The sequence below is a fragment of the Onychostoma macrolepis genome, chromosome 17 (assembly GCF_012432095.1).
Source record: "Onychostoma macrolepis isolate SWU-2019 chromosome 17, ASM1243209v1, whole genome shotgun sequence".
Classification (NCBI taxonomy): domain Eukaryota; kingdom Metazoa; phylum Chordata; class Actinopteri; order Cypriniformes; family Cyprinidae; genus Onychostoma; species Onychostoma macrolepis.
The window spans coordinates 9,005,793-9,024,072 of NC_081171.1; the positions used below are offsets into that span (position 1 = coordinate 9,005,793).

An 18,280-nucleotide genomic window follows, 5' to 3' on the forward strand; every position below is an offset into this window, starting at 1 on the left:
GTCAAAAGCACTACCAAAAGTAATCCAAATGACGATGCGTTGCAGCCGCAGTCCTCTCTGGCAGAATTCAGTAGGTTTGTGTGAGGTGCAGAGCAGAATTTCTGTTATTAATCGCTGAAAATATTATCCAGATTATTTTCCTGATCCTCTCGCTCTCAGTGAATTTGTGAATGCTCGCGTGCTCGCATTATTCAAACACACACCTCACCAGAAACACGGCATGTCACAATCTGTGACGAATGCAGGCGAGAGCCAATGAGTGTTCGATTATCCTGCCGTAAAACCTGTTGTTTGAAGCGGCAACATTTGAATTCGTAACGAACGCATCAGTCAGTGCGGGCTTTGCCGTTTACGGTCGCTGGACTTGCTGCTCGGGATGGAGATGAAGATCGCTGAATAAAGATTTGGATTTGGGTCTGTTCCTCGCAATCGTATGGATTCTAAAGATCTGGATTACAGCGCACGAATAAAATTGTTTCATTTCGTAATTATGTTGCGGTTTTGGTGTTTTTTTTATAGTTCTATGGTCAGTCACAACATGTCAGAGAAAACGCTTTTGTGGCCCATGGCAAACAAAGTAAACATTACATGACAAGTAAAGGTTAAACGATTTCAAATGTTATTTATTTTAAGGTTTAAAGTGAAGTCTTATTTAACATTATGTAGGCCTATTATTGGAAACGAGCTAGCAGCATAAATCATACAACAAAATGAAATGTTATCATTTCATATTAAGTAAATGAGTAAACAATTTAATGATGCAATTGAAAACAAGGTAATTGATATGACAACTAAAAATAAAATTAATGCCGCGATTTCAACATTCATAAGGATTCATTTTTAGATGTCGTCGATACGTCAGTTTTGTATGCTTAAATGCTGAAAATACATCAGTATTGCACGTTTTAGTGCCTGTAAAACATAAGTAAATGTACGTTTTATAGAACCACATTTTACATAAAATACATACGAATTATCATGAGATCACGTTGGAAAGTTTGGTCAAATATTCCTAATACCAAAGTCTGCAATCAAATACTACCTCAAATATTTCTAACTCTTTTTAAGACCAAAATATCTAAGCTTGCCATCCATATTCATTTTACGGTTCTATACTGTTCTGTAACAATTGTCGTATGTGTGTCAATTTCTAGAAATCATCCCAGACAAAGCTGATACTTCAAAGAAAAACAAGTGAAAACTCTGTTATGTCTCCCAAGTTATGAAAGCACAACCTCTGAGCACCAAAAGGTTTCTCTGGGAAAATAAAAGGAAGTTGCATCACAGATAGACTAACAGATGGAAGGAAAGAGGACAGAATCAAAAACAATGAGAGACAGGAAGTCCTGAGAGAACCTTCTTCATCATTGTCCTGTGACTTTCTGTTGTTTGCTGACATATGCCTGTGCCAGAGAAGAGAACAGGGCGCTGACTGATATGATTGACTTCAGACGGGTGCAGAGGAATGGCGTCCGAGAGCTGTGAGATACGCAGACATGAGCGACAAGCCCTGGGCTACCCAAAAACAGCTGCTGCCTCTCACTTCCTCCCTTTATGGCACTGCAGACATAACACTGTCAAATATTACAAAGCACAACAATTAGGAACCTTCCTAAGGTTTAACTGCAAGAGGTTTCTGAGGAAAGGTTTAAAAATGAGAGATTTACGTGCTGTACAAACTCGAGCTGCGATGACAGGTGAAAGGAAGAGATGCAGCGATGGAAACAAATGCAGATAAATTAAACATTTCGTAGAATCGCTCAGCATGGCGGAGATGCAAATGGGCTCCTAAATGGAAGCCCTTGTCGTCTTAACTTGGGCGTACAGCCAGGCTGATTTGTAATAATGTCCCTCCGTCTAGCAGAGGGATTTAACGCAGGGCAGTAGCGGGAGAGACAGACAGCGTTGGAGACGGTGCTACAATACAAACACTTTTAATGCAACGCAGGCAAATACGTGCTAATGCATCTAACTGGCTATACGGTATTGTCAGTCTGCCAGGTTCTCGCTGACTGGGCTCTGACTTAGCACTTAAATTGGGTTGAGGGAAGAAACTAGGTTGGCAAGTGGAATTGCAGCATATGCCTGGATTTATTTTAGTTCATATCAGCATTCATGCAATAGAAAGCCACCTCCTTTATACTGTACTATGCATTTCTAATGTCCAATGACTTTGGGTATTTTCACACATGGTTCGATTGATCAATTGTCTATTCCTTGTAAGTGAACCCACAAGTCTCAATTCACATTAATTCATTCAGCAGATACTTTTTTTTTTTTTTTTTTATAAATAGGAGAGGTGCATCAACACTTTTTTACTCATTTTTTCATCCCTTTAGTTACCTAACTGACATATGTGACCCTGGACCACAAAACCAGTCTTAAGTCGCTGGGGTATATTTGTAGCAATAGCCAAAAATACATTGTATGGGTCAAAATTATTGATTTTTCTTTTATGCCAAAAATCATTAGGACATTAAGTGAAGATCATGTTCCATGAAGATATTTTGTAAATCTCCTTCTGTAAATATATCAAAACTTAATTTTGTTTAGTAACATGCATTGCTAAGAACTCCATTTGGACAAATTTAAAAGGCAATTTTCTCAGTATTTTGATTTTCTTGCACCCTCAGATTCCAGATTTTCAAATAGTTGTATCTCGCCCAAATATTGCCCTATCATAACAATATACATCATACTTATTTATTCAGCTTTCAGTTGATGTATAAATCTCAATTTCGAAAAATTGACCCTTATGACTGGTTTTGTGGTCCAGGGTCACATATACACAATTTTCTGAGATGAAATCTTGGATGCCAATTGTTCAGCTGACGACACATTTTAAAAATAAGTGAATAAAAAAAAGAAGAAAAAAGACTTTTGGTGAACACAAAGTATTGAAATTTGTGAATATTATGGGATCTAGGATCTCTATACGGTGTGTGCAATTACAAAAAAATCCGTAAGGGTGTCCCTCACAGTCTTGTTTTCATTTGTGTAAATTCAATATGGCGTCTAACCTGAAGGTCTATTAGCATGGCCGCGGGAACTAGGGGTGCTGAGGATGCTGCAGCACCCCCCGCCACAGGGCCGGGTCTGAGATTTCCCTTTTGCCCCTCGATCATCCCCAAGATACTTAATTTTTGTGATTATTTATTAAACTGACCAGAAATATATAGTCTAGTGTGGTTGTATTTTTCTTGCTCGCCTCGCAGCGTGCGTCCCTACATCTCCCCCTCACACTGACAGAATTTCATGTGAATGTTCACGTGATATTACTGTAATTTTACATTCCGACTTGTAAAAACCATTCACGTCCTCGTCCTTTTTATGAGCTGTTTTCCGAAGCTTTCTCGCTTCTCAAGACGGCCACCGTCAATAAGCACTGCTCTTTAATTGCGCTCTAGTCTCTGGTCAAATGCGCTCAAACCACTGTAGTCTAATCTGTAGCCTAATGTAATCTATTAACTATGCACATCATAACGTTTTAGGCAAGTAGGCTATCCATATCATGACAAAAAATTTTAATAAGACTGAATTTGAATTTAACCTGATCACGTTTAATTAAAATACATTTTAAGTTTAATTATAATGCGCATGTCCACTATTATTCAAACAACAAACAAATTATACAGCGAACAAAGAACATTTACATTGTCAAAGAATATTACTGAAGCGTGAGTGTAAGCACTCTAAAAAAAAAACTATAAGCTACAAATATATATATTGGTTTGCATATAGGCTACATCTTCATTTGTATGTTAATCTATAAGAGTTTGGGCTGTTTATAGGATTTTGTCAAAGGCCCTGCCCCCCAGCACCCCCCAGATAAAATATGTTCCCGCGGCTATGTCTATTAGACTGGACTGCTTTCAAACCAACTGCGAATCATTCTGAAGTCCACCAGAACTATAGGGAAGTAAATTTTGATCATTTTGTCTGCTTGACAAATAAATTAGATCTGCATACACCCAATATGCTGTTTTAACGGATTAAAAATATATATATATATATATATATATATATATATAAAAATAAATAATTTTTTTTAAGTTGAAAAAAAAAAGGATTGAATTTATTATGCTTTCAGAATTGACCATTACCAACTAATCAATCCCTAAAAAACAAACACAAGTTTTCACATATGCTGCACCAACAAAACAATCCAACTCTGAAGCTAAATGTACAAAATTTCTATTGTGCGGAAAAAAAGTGTCCAAGCTGAGAGAAACATTTGGCAATCACCCTAAAAACCTGAGAACTTTTAAATAATACTGCTATACTGTGTAAGGCTGCACATTTGTGGATGAACTGAGGTCCTGCAAAGAATCAAGCCAATTCCAGGCCTTGTCTATTGAAGAATGAAGTTATTTGGCCACTCGGAGACATGCTGAAATATTGGATCAGGTGAGACGGCGGGGTGACATGTGGTACAACAGCGTTCCACAGGGATGCTCAGCCCAGCAGCAAGTCAAGGCTAAATCGGGCCCCATCTACAAGCCTCCCTAGAGAAGCCAGCTATGAAATGACATGACAGCACACATGTACTGCCAGACTGAAATATCACAGTTTTTTCTTTCTCTCCTTTCAAAAAACAAAAACAAAAAAAACACAGAAAGTCATTGTGGCACCTGGCTGAACACAGATACATTTCTCAAAACTCCACATGCAAGATCAAAACCACAACAAACACTGCATGGCAAATAAAGCTCAACCATTCATGGTCTCAAGCTAGATAAACCCTCATGAGACTGTGTCATACTGTGCCGTTTAAGCATTTTAGCAGCTGATACAAATATCTATTGGGTATAAGACCACCAGGGAGGCAGACGCCACAGTTCAGACCATTCAGACTGCAGTTAGAATACCTTTTGTGTGTTTGTCTTCAATTAACTCTCATTTAATTATACTCTTGATCCAGTCACCCATGGTGAACAGCTATTAGCAAAAAAAAAAAATAAATAAAATAAAAAAGTACTAAAAACAAGAATGTAAACACAAGAGAGCACAACTTGAGGAAGAAAACGGTTCTGTACCTTTGCCCTTGGCTTGAGAAAGGAGATGAAAAGGAACAGAGAGATAAAGAGTATCCACAGAAGGCAAGCATGGAGAGATATGAAGAAACGGTCAAAGCACAGTTCACATCTATGCATTCAAGGTTCAGAGTTAAAGTTTAGCTCATTCAGTGCACAGAAATTCAAGCATGCATCATCAATCTCAACAGAGTGAATACCAGTGAAGGGGTGTGGCATACCTTGATCCGCCATCATCATGTGTGCAAATCCTTTGAGAAACACAGAAAGAAAAGAACATCTTTAGGTATGTATCAGACCATATGATGACATTAAATCTTTGCAGAAGGAAAAGGTTTATGAGCATCTTATTTATTTTTAAGTTTGGTAACACTTATATTTTAAGGTGTCATTGTTAACACAGGTTATATGTATTTACTATTATAATAAAAATTAATTATGCATAATTACATGCAAGTAACCCTAAACCAAACCCTAATCCTAACCCTAACCATATAGTAAGTACACGTAGTTAATTAATATTACTCGGTATTTAAATGTATAATTCCACTGTAACAAGGACACCTTAAATAAAGTGTAACCTAAAGTTTATAATTTGACACAAAGTGGTAATTACAAAAGTCTCTGCGTTTGCATTTTTATGGAAATTATTGGTTTAACTTTATTTTTATTTATTTAGATGTTTTATCTAATGTGACAGCTCAATTTATGGGTTGTAAAGTGAAAAAAAAATGCAAATACATTATGAATAGTCATCTATAGTCAAATTATTAGAAAGTAGAAATTATTTACACTCATAAACTGCTAAATTAGACAATTACAAAGAAATGTCAAGTAACACATTTAATTAAATGTGAAATTTTGATGTAGAAAGACTGAAATGCTATTTCCTTGCCAAAAATATTCCAGTAATCTTTTTGTCTTTTAAACTTTTAATAATAATTTTTACAGTGTTGTGCATTTTATGTGTAATTTATATAAATGTGATTTATATTGATTTTAAAGTATATTGATTTTAATGACTAATTTAGTGATGAAAGTCGAATTTTATTTTTCCAAATGCATATTACGGATCTTATTGTGAACAGCTCATTCATGTAGATTTCATTTTTATTTTCATTTATTTTATTTATTTAGTTTTTATCTATCGCAACGTCGGTTTCATGGTAATTAAGTATTTTTCATTATGGTAAAGAGAGCAATAGCATGCTTGAAAATATCTGTTTATATTACTGTACATTTGAATAACATATGCACTCTACATCATTAATGATTTCACTGCCTATGAAAGACATCTTCAATTCAGCCTTAAAGACATTATCAACTCACCTGGGATGCTGTTGGCCTCTGATGGTGTTGCAGCAAAGAAGAGAAAATTGAAAAAAATAAAAAAAAGAGGAGAGAAACATTGTAGCCATTAGAGCCCACTCATATTATCTTTGCATGAAAATTATCATGCAAACTTTGACACACCTGCCAGCATGCACTGAGCAGACATCTGCCCTGTGCATGTACATAGAAACCCTTAAAATGCCCCTTGCATCCATCCATCCACCCCCTCTTCTCCCTGGGATATGAAGAGGGGGGGGGGAATCAGATCTGTGGTGTATGAAACAACATGACACACCAACATCTAAGAGGTCTAGTTCATCTTCCATGTCTTACACACACTCACAAAGCCCACATCCACGCCTGGGTCATAAATCCAAACAGGCAACAGAACCTGCTCCCTTTAGAGAGGGTTGTGGATTTATGGGACGCTGATGTTTGTCTAAAGCACTGTTCCATACTCAGAGCCTGGTAGCGTTTACTCTCATTGTAGACACACACTCGCTCTCTCTCTCTCTCTCTTTGTGTCACAGGCCGCCTTTGGCTCTGAAGCACTGGGCTGACTCATTTCATTAATGCACTCTGGTCGTCTCCCAAACCAAAGGGCATTCAACACTGATAAACGGGCATTGCAATGCTCTGTGTGATGAAAAACAGCTAATCTATGATTTCTCTAATCTGTTCTGGCTAGGGATGATTCACGATCATCTGAACATCCAGCTACTCGATTAGTGAGGTCAGCGATTCTTAAGCTTTGATATTTTCAGCAGTGGTGCTTTTATTGTGTTCAACTTCAGCTGTTAAACATCATAAAATTATCTTAAAATACAGCCATAGTATAGCATGTAGGCTTATTTATTTGACTATTTAAACACAGAAATCTATTTTGTATGCATGTATGTGTGTGTGTTTGTGACGTATGAGGACACAAATTTGTATAATTAAATGGGTATGACATAGCTATTACAAGGAGAAGGTGACTTATGAGGACATTTCCCCATGTCCCCATATTTCAGGGTTTATAAATCATACAGAATGAGTTTTGAGAAAGTAAAAATGCAAAGTTTCCTGTACGGGATAGGTTTAGGTGTAGGGTTGGTGTAGGGCAAAAGAAAATACGGTTTGTACAGTATAAAAACTAATTACACCTATGGAATGTCCCCACAATTTACTAAATAAAACGTGTGCATATATGCATATATATATAAACATACATGTATACACACACACACACATATATACAGACACAACTTTAGATTGATAACACTTTAGATTAGAAATCTATGTGCATTATATATTACATGACATAAACCAAATATTTTAAAATATATATAGACATTATAAATATTGTTAGGTATACTTTAAAACGTTTTTTATTCATTAATATTTAGCTAACTTTGAGATTATCCAGATTATTACAATAAATTATTTCAAATAACTCTAAAGAATTACAGATTTTACTGTAGATTTTTTAGTGCCAGACACTGACAGACTTAAAAACCAATTTATCTGTTGCCAGTGCACACAAACTGCAACTAATACAGGAAATTAAGGGAAACCTGATGGGGTCTGCCTCCATGAAATGCTTTTAGTGCAGAGTAATTATAGCTACATTAGACATTAATTTAGTCCTGTATGTGTTGATGTCTGTACTGGCTGAAAATGCAATATGTTGTCTCTCACGGTCACTCATTTTCGGGACACGTTCCAATGTGTAAGTGTGTGTCTGTCTGCCGTGCTTGTTAAAGGCTGGTACAGGACATTAAGTCCTCTGATGAGATGCATTAACCTGGTGGGAAAAGTATTAGGATGTGGTTGGAGAGCGGGGAATGCCGAGTTACACTCAGGATGTGAGAGCCATGGTGACATGATTGATGTGTTCAGCTCTTGAGATGACCTGTACTGAAGTTCTGGCTGGAATATGAATGTCTACACGCACTGTCAGCCTTCTATGATGACCTAGTTTCTCAGAAACAGCAGTGAAACAGAAATTAATGTTTAGTTGTGGCACATTAGTAGATCTTTTCCTTGATTTCTCAAAACAACAAGTTAACTAGTTTAACTTGGATTCACACCAGATTGTAATGATCCCTGCAAGGAGTCATGCAAATAAAATATCTCTCAAGACATTTTATGTACAATCTTATAAAATAAATATTAAATTATTAACCATAATACTAAACATTTGCATTTTCTGAACAATTTTGTTCAAAAAGTGAAAATGTTAAGTTCAATTGCTTAAAACAGTTCTCTTATATACAAACAAATAGCAAACCAAAACTAGAAAATGTTTAGAGAGTCTTATCCTTTAAAAACAACTCTAAGATCTACATATACTCATAATGCACTTTTGAATTTGCTTTGTTTACATTAAATAACATGAGGAGATTTGTAAAGAGTGGCCAGCTTAAACATAAACCTCAGAGTACCAATTCAGAGACCATCCGCATGGGAAGACAGATTGAGTGTTTGTTTGGCTGCCAAATGTTTATTATTCTAATCCGCCAAAAGATTATGCGCTTTCGCAAATGATGCAGCGGCGTGGCTATCACGATTTTCACAGAGCGAGGAACATACGCCACAGCAACGCAAAACAGTTCTGAGGCCATTTTAGCCATCTGGCCATCGAGAGGAGTGTCAGATTGTTGTTGCCGCTGCTATGGCAATTGGATTCAGTCAAACGTACGTAAGGCTAATGCTTAAAACTTCAGACCAGCTTGCCATATGGCTCTGACCTGATATTTATTACCCGCATACAGATGTTTCAAAAGCCTGAAGACACAAGATTAAGATGGAATTAAGATTGCTCAGTGGATTTTCGTAATGTTGTTATCAAACACTGATGTCAGCCATTAGTGTGTCATTTCACAATACTGGTTTTGATTTGGATTTGTAAGAGACACCAGGGGAGGAAGTTCAGCTGTAGTCTTACAGAGCCTTTAAGTTCAGGCTACCCCTGTGCACCAGTATAAATGGCGTCCAAAAATGGATTATTTATTCTTTTATGATTGGCTGAACTGATTCCCAGCATTCAAAGCCATCAAAGCTGCTTTTACGTCTGGCTTTAGCCCCTATCAGTGGACTGCAGGACCCAGTCAGCCAAACAAGATGGATAGGAACAACGGCTGTAAATCAAGCCCAAAACTCTGTTCTCTTTACAACCAATAAATCTAACCCTAGTGCCTGGTCTTCTACACATCCCTCTCTCTCTCATTTTCTCTTTCTTGCGCTGGCTGTACATGCATACACATTCACTTCTATATTAAATACCTAAGTACACAGATAGCATCCTGGCTTTAACATTTTTTAATCACATTCAGTAATTGTGTAATTAAGGAGAGCATCGCAGGAGATGTTGTGTCTACAATGAGAGTAACAACTCATAGGACTCAGAGCACTGACCACCGATCAATCACCCAGCTTAAACACTCCAATCACAAGGGGAAAAAAGTTTAGACGTAATCAAAACAGGATATATACACATTAGTTTCTGTAATTTTCTAGCCAATTAAAATTCATTATTTATCAGGTAAAGATAAACCATTTTGTTTTTTGTTACAACTGAAAGCATTTAAGAGGATATATTTAAAGCAAAAATTATCAAAAGAAACAGAAATATTCAAAAAAATATATCATGGTATACCTTTCATTACCATCAGGATCATCTACCAGGATCTAAAACATGTTTCATGGGGAAGAACTCAAAGTTGCGATTTTCTTCTGTGGTATAACATAAAATTAGTTTAGTTATGATGATTATACTTACAAAATAAATGTGCGCAAACCAGAAGATCTGTATATTAATAAGCACATTCGATAACCAAGGTCATAAAATTTTCTTTCTAGGAAAACCAGTAATGACGCTATAAAGAATTGCAATTGACATGTTTAAAATAGGCAATTATCCCCCGTCTCTGATTCATTCTCTGTTGAAGAGGTACAACAACAAAACCCAGAGCTGTGAAATGGCCTCCTCAAATCCCCAGAGAAACTAAAATGGCCACTTCAGAAAAACAACCAAGGGATCTGAAAAGGCACCTTAACATCCTAACATCCCACCTCCTCAGCCGGGCACGCTAACACACACACACACACACACACACACACACACACATATACACACAAATGCTTGCCAGAGACAAACAGCTTAGTGCTTTACAGAGGTAAAAACGCAGGCTTTGCTAGTAGTGCATTTCAATGGCATTCACTTTCAATTGACCGTAAGAAGCGATGGGGGAATAGAGGAGGGTCTTATGAAGCTGATCGAGAAATTCCCAGCACAAAAACACCTGTCAATGCAGAAAACAGTTCAGCTTCTGTAGACAAGCTAAGAGACGCCATTAACTTGGACCTCAGAATCAAACTTCAGCAGCATGAAGGATTCTGTGAAACATTATTCACATTTCAGCAGTTAAGACTGACAATTTCGAGTACAATTTGATGGGTGCCAATAAACGTTTGAGAAAAGAATTTACATTGCATATACAGTCCGCCGGAGTCAATATTGCATTTGCTCTTTATCAAGCTGTAAAATATAAACCGTTTTACCTTCGTTGCAGAATCGGCCAACGTATTCTGTCTTAGAACAATCACAAAGCGGTTCCCCATCCACAACGGAGCATGTTCCTCCATTCTCGCATGGGTTCTCCATGCAGATCCCCTCTGTGTCCATGCGGACTCTCTGGCTGCTTAGCAGAATAGGTTCCTTGTTATTGTACTTCAGTTCCCTGATAATTCCCTTAAACGGCGGAAGATCCTTCACTGTCGGGAGAGTGAGCACAGAAATACGTATATCTTGAGGGACCCCGCCCAGGAAGAGGTCACTAACGATCTTCATGTACTGCCTCTGTGGCCGCACCTCGCCCGATTTGCTCACTCCGTCAAGAACCAGCACAGTTCTCAGGTTGTACCTGCTCAGGGTGGCAGAATGCCAGCTGCTGTCATTGACTCTCTTGTCCGATACCACTGTGGTCTCGGCGCAGTCGATGCCGAACTGCAACTGGAGCTTCCCTTCGACCACCATGAGTTGCAGGAAGTCGCAGAAGCCACCATCATCAAAGTACAGGATTAAGGCAGTGGACACGTCTGTTTTGAACTGGAAGCTGAGGTCACTTCTGGTGCTGGCGTCCCAGCGGAGATAGCGTGCCCACTGGCCTTGTGACCCTGTAAACTCCAGGCCCAAGCAGGGCCCAAGCACAGTACTGATCAGCAGCTGCAACTGGACTGGGAATCTGAAGAAATTCATTGTAAAAGTGCTGGAGATTTGGGGTTATTATCCTGAACAGAAGGAAATCATTGAATTCGCTTTGGTTCAAAGGTCAGTATATCCAAAGTACATCCCACAGTATGCCCAGAGATACTAAAGAAGAGGTGAGATCGTCAACGCAGCGACAAACAAAAAATATCCTAAAAGAGGAGAGGGAATTAGGAGGAGAACAGTCTTAAATAACAGTCATAAGGCCAATGACATTGCACAACAATCCAATCTCTGTCAGGCGACAATAAAAGTACTTCTACGTTTCCTGGAATGGATCAACTTGAGGAGACGAGCAGATGAGGTGCTGTGTGTCTGCTGAGGTGCTGTTTTCTTCTGGTATTTCCTCAGACCTCAATCATCCAGACAGGTCCTCCAGGTCGGACTCTTTCTGTATTTAGGGAAACCAGCGCAGACTGCATGATGCCTTGTGGGTAATGTAGTCCATACGGTTACTCTGCCCCGTCTAGCGCACAATAGCTGTCAAAATAGAAAAGCATCAAATTACAAACGAATCCACGGATGTCTCAGTCTATCGAGTGTGTGATTTTTTTTATGCATAAAACACAAAAGCATAAAAATATATTACGTAACAAAACAATTCAGTACACTTTCACAATTATAATCATGAAAAGCTGCATTTGAATAAGGCTCTCATCATTTTGTAAAATGCAACTCCTGATAAAGCCTAATTAAAAGTTTCTATTTTAGAGGCATTTTACCCAAAAGATTCTTGTGTGTTATCGGTCATCTAGTGTGTAAATTACCAGCATTATTCACATGGCAGCTCCAGCTATCATTCAATAGCAGCGAGTCCGTGTTTATCTGATCATGTGGAAAATTAAAAGGCTTTCTGCAGGATGCACAATGCATGACAACAATAATATGCATGTCGACACATTCCCATGACATATACTCCACATTTCAGCTCCATAGTCATCTAAACACAAGGTTTAAAAACCTATAATACTTTGCTTTAAAAAATATTTAATTTAAGTGTGGTCCTTAATTTTGAACCATTTTGAAAAAAAAAAAATGAAAAAAAATGCATTGCATGAAGATGACATTAAAATCTAAAATTATTATAATTTTTTTTATTATTATTTTTTTTTTTTTTTTTTTTTTTTAAAGGAATGTTGCATAAGATGCAGTAAAAATGCAACGGAAATGTTTATTTTATGGATTAAAATAATTACAGGGTTTTTTTTAACACATCCTTAAGCGCAAACAAAATGGCCTGTTTTGTTATTCCCATGCCGAGTTGACGTTTGGCCTTGAACCAGCACAGATTAGCAGGACTTTTGTGAAGGCAAAACGCAGCTCCAGCTCCTCTTAACATGTGTCCCCTACGTGCATAAATGAATAGGCTCCAATTACATGGCAACATGTGAGGTGTAACCTAATAGACATCTAATATTGCCCGTGTCCTTGCCAGAGGCGTAGGCAGCAGGTACGGCAGGACAATAGTGCTACCAGCCCACGCGATTCAACCGAGCCGAAACACAATGCATGCCGTCAGAGCTCTGCCTGCTGCAGCTGAAGAGGGGAAAAAGAGCGAGAGACCGCGTGCTTGTAACAGATACTCCACGTTGGCTCGCGCCCACACCTCGAAATATGCATGTGTGCTTTCTCTTTTTCTTTTTTTGTCGGGTGAGGGCTTGCGAAGAGGAGGAGAGAGGTGAAAAGGCTAAACTGAGCACATCATTGTCCTCATTGATATGTGATTGACACACCCTACTGGGAACGGCACACGACACCACAAAATAAAACCCCTGCATTTGGATCCCGCTTAAAAAGTCGGCGAGTAGGAGAAGGAGGTGTAATGGAAGAAGGGGGGCATGTTAATGACAGCAGGCCCAACCATTCATCAGACACACAAAGCTGGGTTTTACCACAGGTGCCTCAATTACGCTCTGTCATTACACCAGAAGAGCTGCGACAAAATGTCCTCCAGTGCGCCCCGATGATATCATGGAGGCTTTGGGAGGAGGTGCGCGCCATTTCAGCGAGCTCGGCTCCGTACGTGACACGGTTGCCGCCGAGCATCCGCGTGGTGGAGCGGAGGTGTGGGCGAGGTAGAGCTGGGCCAAAATGGATGACATCAGCGTCCGGTGCTCTCCTCCTGGGCTGCCAGCCGGCGAATGGGAGGCGTGAGGCTCCTACCTGGCCTCATATAGCCTCCCCCCAGTGACCCAGAGTGGGCACGGGTACCACCAGCAACCCCCTAAACAACCCACTGCAGAGGAACAGTGACTTGTGAGCAGATTAAAGCGGGAGGGTTCTGCAGCAGTCGTTTAAGGCATTACATCACCTTGCCAAAACAAGCCATCCTTGTGCCATGATTCACTATAATACCCTCATAATCAGAAACAGAGGATTAGGAATATGATTTATGACCAAATTTCACTGTGGTAAAGGTGTGGAGTGCGTGCATTATATAGGGCTCTGATCAAGACAGAAAGATCACGTCACACTGCGGTGTATTGGAAAGGCAGAGCACATTCGATGAGTGTTTTGGAGGCTGAGCATTACACAACGCCAATAGGAAATATTCTTCAATGCGACACAGACAAAAAGGCGATTTTAAGGAATTAAAAAAGAAAAAGAAAATCAAACGCGGCAGAACGATATTCGTTACAAAATTGGGAAATGTGTTATGTGTTACTTATTACATTTGGTAAACAAAACAAAATATATATATTTTACATAGCGTTCATTAAATATCCAATACATTTATATGTGCATATATATGCGTGTTTTTCAGTTTTAGAATTACCAGTGTGAATTAGCCTATTCTAATTCGTTTATCTCTGTGGAAAAATACATCGGTTGTATTAAAATCATTTAGCTGTCTTGGCCTGATATGTAAATGGAGATTATAAGCAACACCCGTGTGAACAAAACGATACAAAATACAGAAAAACGAAATAAAATAAACGTCCTTTTATTTTTATTTTAGCTAACGTGTAATGCGATTTAACACATTTGAAACAGATGTATATTTTTAAGCAAAAATCGTTTATATGGATTATTAAATTTGAAAGGATTTTGTGCTCCAATATTTCGTTTTTAAAACAGCATTTCGCTTCGTTTCACCCTTTTACATTGGTGCACAATATACACACAAAATGAGTTCTAAAACATTAAAATCTCGCTTTTGATCCAAATTATTAGTGCACAATTCAGTCACCTAAAATAAGGCACGTCAGTCTCACAAATAAATGTGCACATGTATAAACAGACCGACACAATTTTTACATTTTGGTGAGAGGACACTGCATCATATTTCACACAAAAGAGGTCACAAAACACCACAGGGTGAAATTATACTCGAGCGCCATGGAGAAATTAAACACGCTCGAATAAATATATGATATATTATTTTAATTCAGACATACGTGTTCATTTTCATTTCTGTCAGCTGTAGGGAAAAAAATCGTCGATGAATGTGTGTGTGACAAGGCCGCGCTCTGGAAATATTATTTACCCCGACAATTTCAGGACAAACGATACTGTCTGGGTGGATGTGTTAACATTTCGGCAAAAATGTTAAGACACAAATACAGTGCGTCTAGCCTAATTATTATTTTGACAAAAACATTAAATGTAGGTACTAAAAAGCACAAGGCTGAATAGTCTACCTTTAAAATGAGTGTGTGAGCGTGCTAGTGTGTTATACTGGATTATTACCAAAGTCTATTAAATTCCAGGATATCTAAATGAGCCACTACAAATTGATGAGAACGAATTAAGATATTCTAATAATGCACTGTACTCACTTGAGCACTTCAAAGCGAGACAAAAAGAGCTGAACGTGCATGTTATACGTGCAAACGTGCAAAAAATCTGTTCAAAACAATTTTAACATTTCGATTATTGTGACATCAAGACAGATGTTTACATCGAATAATTTATAAGGGTTTGTGAATATTTTTAAATCACTGCAACGTGTTAATAGCCACCCTTGAACTATTTTTTTTAAATAAATATATTTTTAATAAAAGACTCAATAATATATTTTTAATAAAAGAAATAAATTTACCTATACATTTTGTCTAATAAAACCCAGAATAAAGTAGTAGCTACTCTAATAGATCATATTAGTAAAATGTATTAGGCAGAGTACACCACATGTGTAGCCTACATCCTAAAAATTAATTTCAGCCAAATAAATTTGTAGCAAATGTTAATACATTTTCATACATGCGCTAAAAAAAGAACATGGATATATGCGTTCCCGTGTAACGATATTTGACCAGTCCATGTCTAGGTGCATTCATAAGGATGGACCTGCAGTGGGCATGCGTGTTGTTTATCCTGAGTGGCAGTTGATCATGGGCTCCACAGACACCTGAGAACTCATTCATTATTCACAGCTACTTTTACAGATTAAGAAAAACACAGGTCTCCTGAGAGCAAAGCGCGAAATTGTTTGTTACATGTTTACGGAGGAAAAAGCGTGCTTTTTCGTGTTTACTACAAGAATACAGGCCTATGTTATCTAACTTACTGAAAATAAACGAAATATTCTGTGATATTTCGGGCAGCTGACAAAAAAACGAGGCAGTACACATTTATTTTTGTGCCAAAGATTTTGTCTCGAAAACCGGTCAACTCTGAAACTGAGCTCTGTACAGAAGATGACCGTCTATCCTTGAAGAATAAATACTCGTAAATGTATTGTTAGAGTTCGACAGCGTGTGTAAAACCTCTTTTCGTTTCTTGTGTTGTGGGCCTGAATGATAATGTAGTTTAGTATTTTATCGCGCTTCTCCACGAAACAACGCGAATGTCATTTATTTTGATTCAGTGCAACACGCCGCGTTCACAGAAATAAAAGTTAAATTAAACCACAACCGTGATTTACAATGTAAAAACAAGCCAACTAAGTGTAAGTACTCGGAGCAAGTGATGAACTTATAACATCCCAGAGAGCTTTCAACCATTCCGTGCCAAAAAAAGAAACAGACTAACCTCAGTTTTCGTAAAAATATCCCAAAGCGTAATAATCCACATTACATTCCCAACAGGCTCTATATGTTTGGTCCACGCCGCTAAATGTCGTTTTTTCGCGGTCTTGTGTGAGGATGTTTTACCCTCGTTCTGTGCTCGCTTGCAGTTACAGAGAGCCGCGCGCTCAGAGATACTGTTGGACAATCACGAGATTTTCACACACGCGCCGCGCGACCCCGCCTTCCTCTAACTGCGAGGCTCGCGCCATTTAAAGGTGTAGTAAAATCTGAGAGAAAACTTGGCCAAAAACAAACGAGTTTCTTTTTGAAGCGGTAGATACATTTATATGGGGAAAGGGACACGAAATGTCTACAAGATGGCTGTGTTTGCTTACATTTGTGGATCCATGCTGACTTGATGACGCTCCCTCAGAAACGCGCCGTTTCTTCTAAAGACACAGTCATCTCTTTAGCAGGAGACTCGGTAAAAATAAAAAGTATAGTATGTCATTTCGCAACAATACCTGCAAAAAAAACGCGTTTTATGTGAGTGAATGTGTCTATGGACATTTTTTGGACAGTTTTCAATATATAGGCTATATATAAAATTGCTAAATGTTTTTAGTAAGCAATTAGAAAGAAGCAGGCTTTGCAGCATTGTCAAGAATGTCTAAAAAACACAATAATTGGGTTATTTGATTTACTGAATAATTTTTCATAAACACTACTCTAATTTTAAAAAGTGTTACATCTGGACCCTTATTTGAAGAACCCCCAGTTTTTTTTCAACTTTTCACCTTTGACCATTCAGCATTTTTTTCATCTTTGAATCTAATTTGACCCAAATTTATGTAATTTTCTCCTATTTATCCCCTTTATTTATACTATCCTCTATGATAGTGTGCAATGAAACTTAATCTCCTAAAAACACCTTTGTGTTCGATAATAATGCATTTTGGGACTAGATAAAACATTTTCCTTAAGAGGGGGGATCCATTGTAACCTAATCAATAAATTTGTGAGGTTTTTTTTTGTTTGTTTGTTTCTTCTTCCCTTTTCCTTTCTTGTGGGTGCACTTACTTAGGACAACAGAGAGGCCTGAGAAAATCTGCTGTCCTTGGTGCTGAACTTCACCACCAACACAACTGCTGCATTTTGAATTGAATGGGGTGGGGGGGTTAGTGGCAATGTATTTTGACTTCCGAAAGAGTATAAAGCTATTTTCCATATAGTTTGCTACTTGGGACGCAAGTGAAATCTCCATGCTCAAAAAACTAACATTGAGATCGATAGGTGTTGACCATGTCATTGATTTGCAGCCCAAATGATCCATCATAGATCCTACATAATATTGAGCGTGTCTCTGAGTTGAATGGATCGAACCTCTCCGACCTGCAGAGTCAAGCTCATCTGAAGCTGTATGATACGTGTTTGAGGCAGAAAAGATATCAGAGGTTTCTTCTATTAGTGCTTTATCACATGCAGTGCCTGTGAGATGTTTTGGTCTCATTCACACAGTAAGAATGAAAGTTAGGCTTCCACTCTTTTGTGTGCCTGTCCATTCCAGTATTCACCAACAACTAATAGGTCTTGAGGCATCTACAAGCCCTGTGTGACATACTGGCTCTCTTTATCCCCTTCAGGACATTTCAGACGCTACGCAAAGACAAGCTTTCTAAACCACCCTCTTAAGAAACAGTCCCTTCACCTGA

General features: G+C 38.2%; 1 protein-coding gene across 45 annotated transcripts in view; it reads right to left on the reverse strand.

Moving 5' to 3' along the window:
* The window catches only part of nrxn3a (neurexin 3a), a 295,029-nt gene extending 278,283 nt beyond the window's left edge, over positions 1-16,746 (reverse strand). For 30 of the 45 annotated variants that reach the window (XR_009266732.1, XR_009266731.1, XR_009266730.1 and 27 more), the window contains exons 1-5: positions 16,591-16,746; positions 10,911-12,096; positions 6,363-6,380; positions 5,255-5,284; positions 5,037-5,048 (exon numbers count right to left, since the gene is read on the reverse strand). Coding sequence is in view for 42 of the 45 variants with exons in the window: in XM_058749467.1 (XP_058605450.1) it covers positions 5,037-5,048; positions 5,255-5,284; positions 6,363-6,380; positions 10,911-11,607 (757 nt within the window). In the remaining 3 variants the exon portion in view is untranslated. The remainder of the gene's footprint in view (positions 1-5,036; positions 5,049-5,254; positions 5,285-6,362; positions 6,381-10,910; positions 12,097-16,590) is intronic. The other 15 variants (XM_058749478.1, XM_058749460.1, XM_058749445.1 and 12 more) reach the window with 2 other exon arrangements.
* Between the last annotated feature and the right edge of the window lie 1,534 nt (positions 16,747-18,280).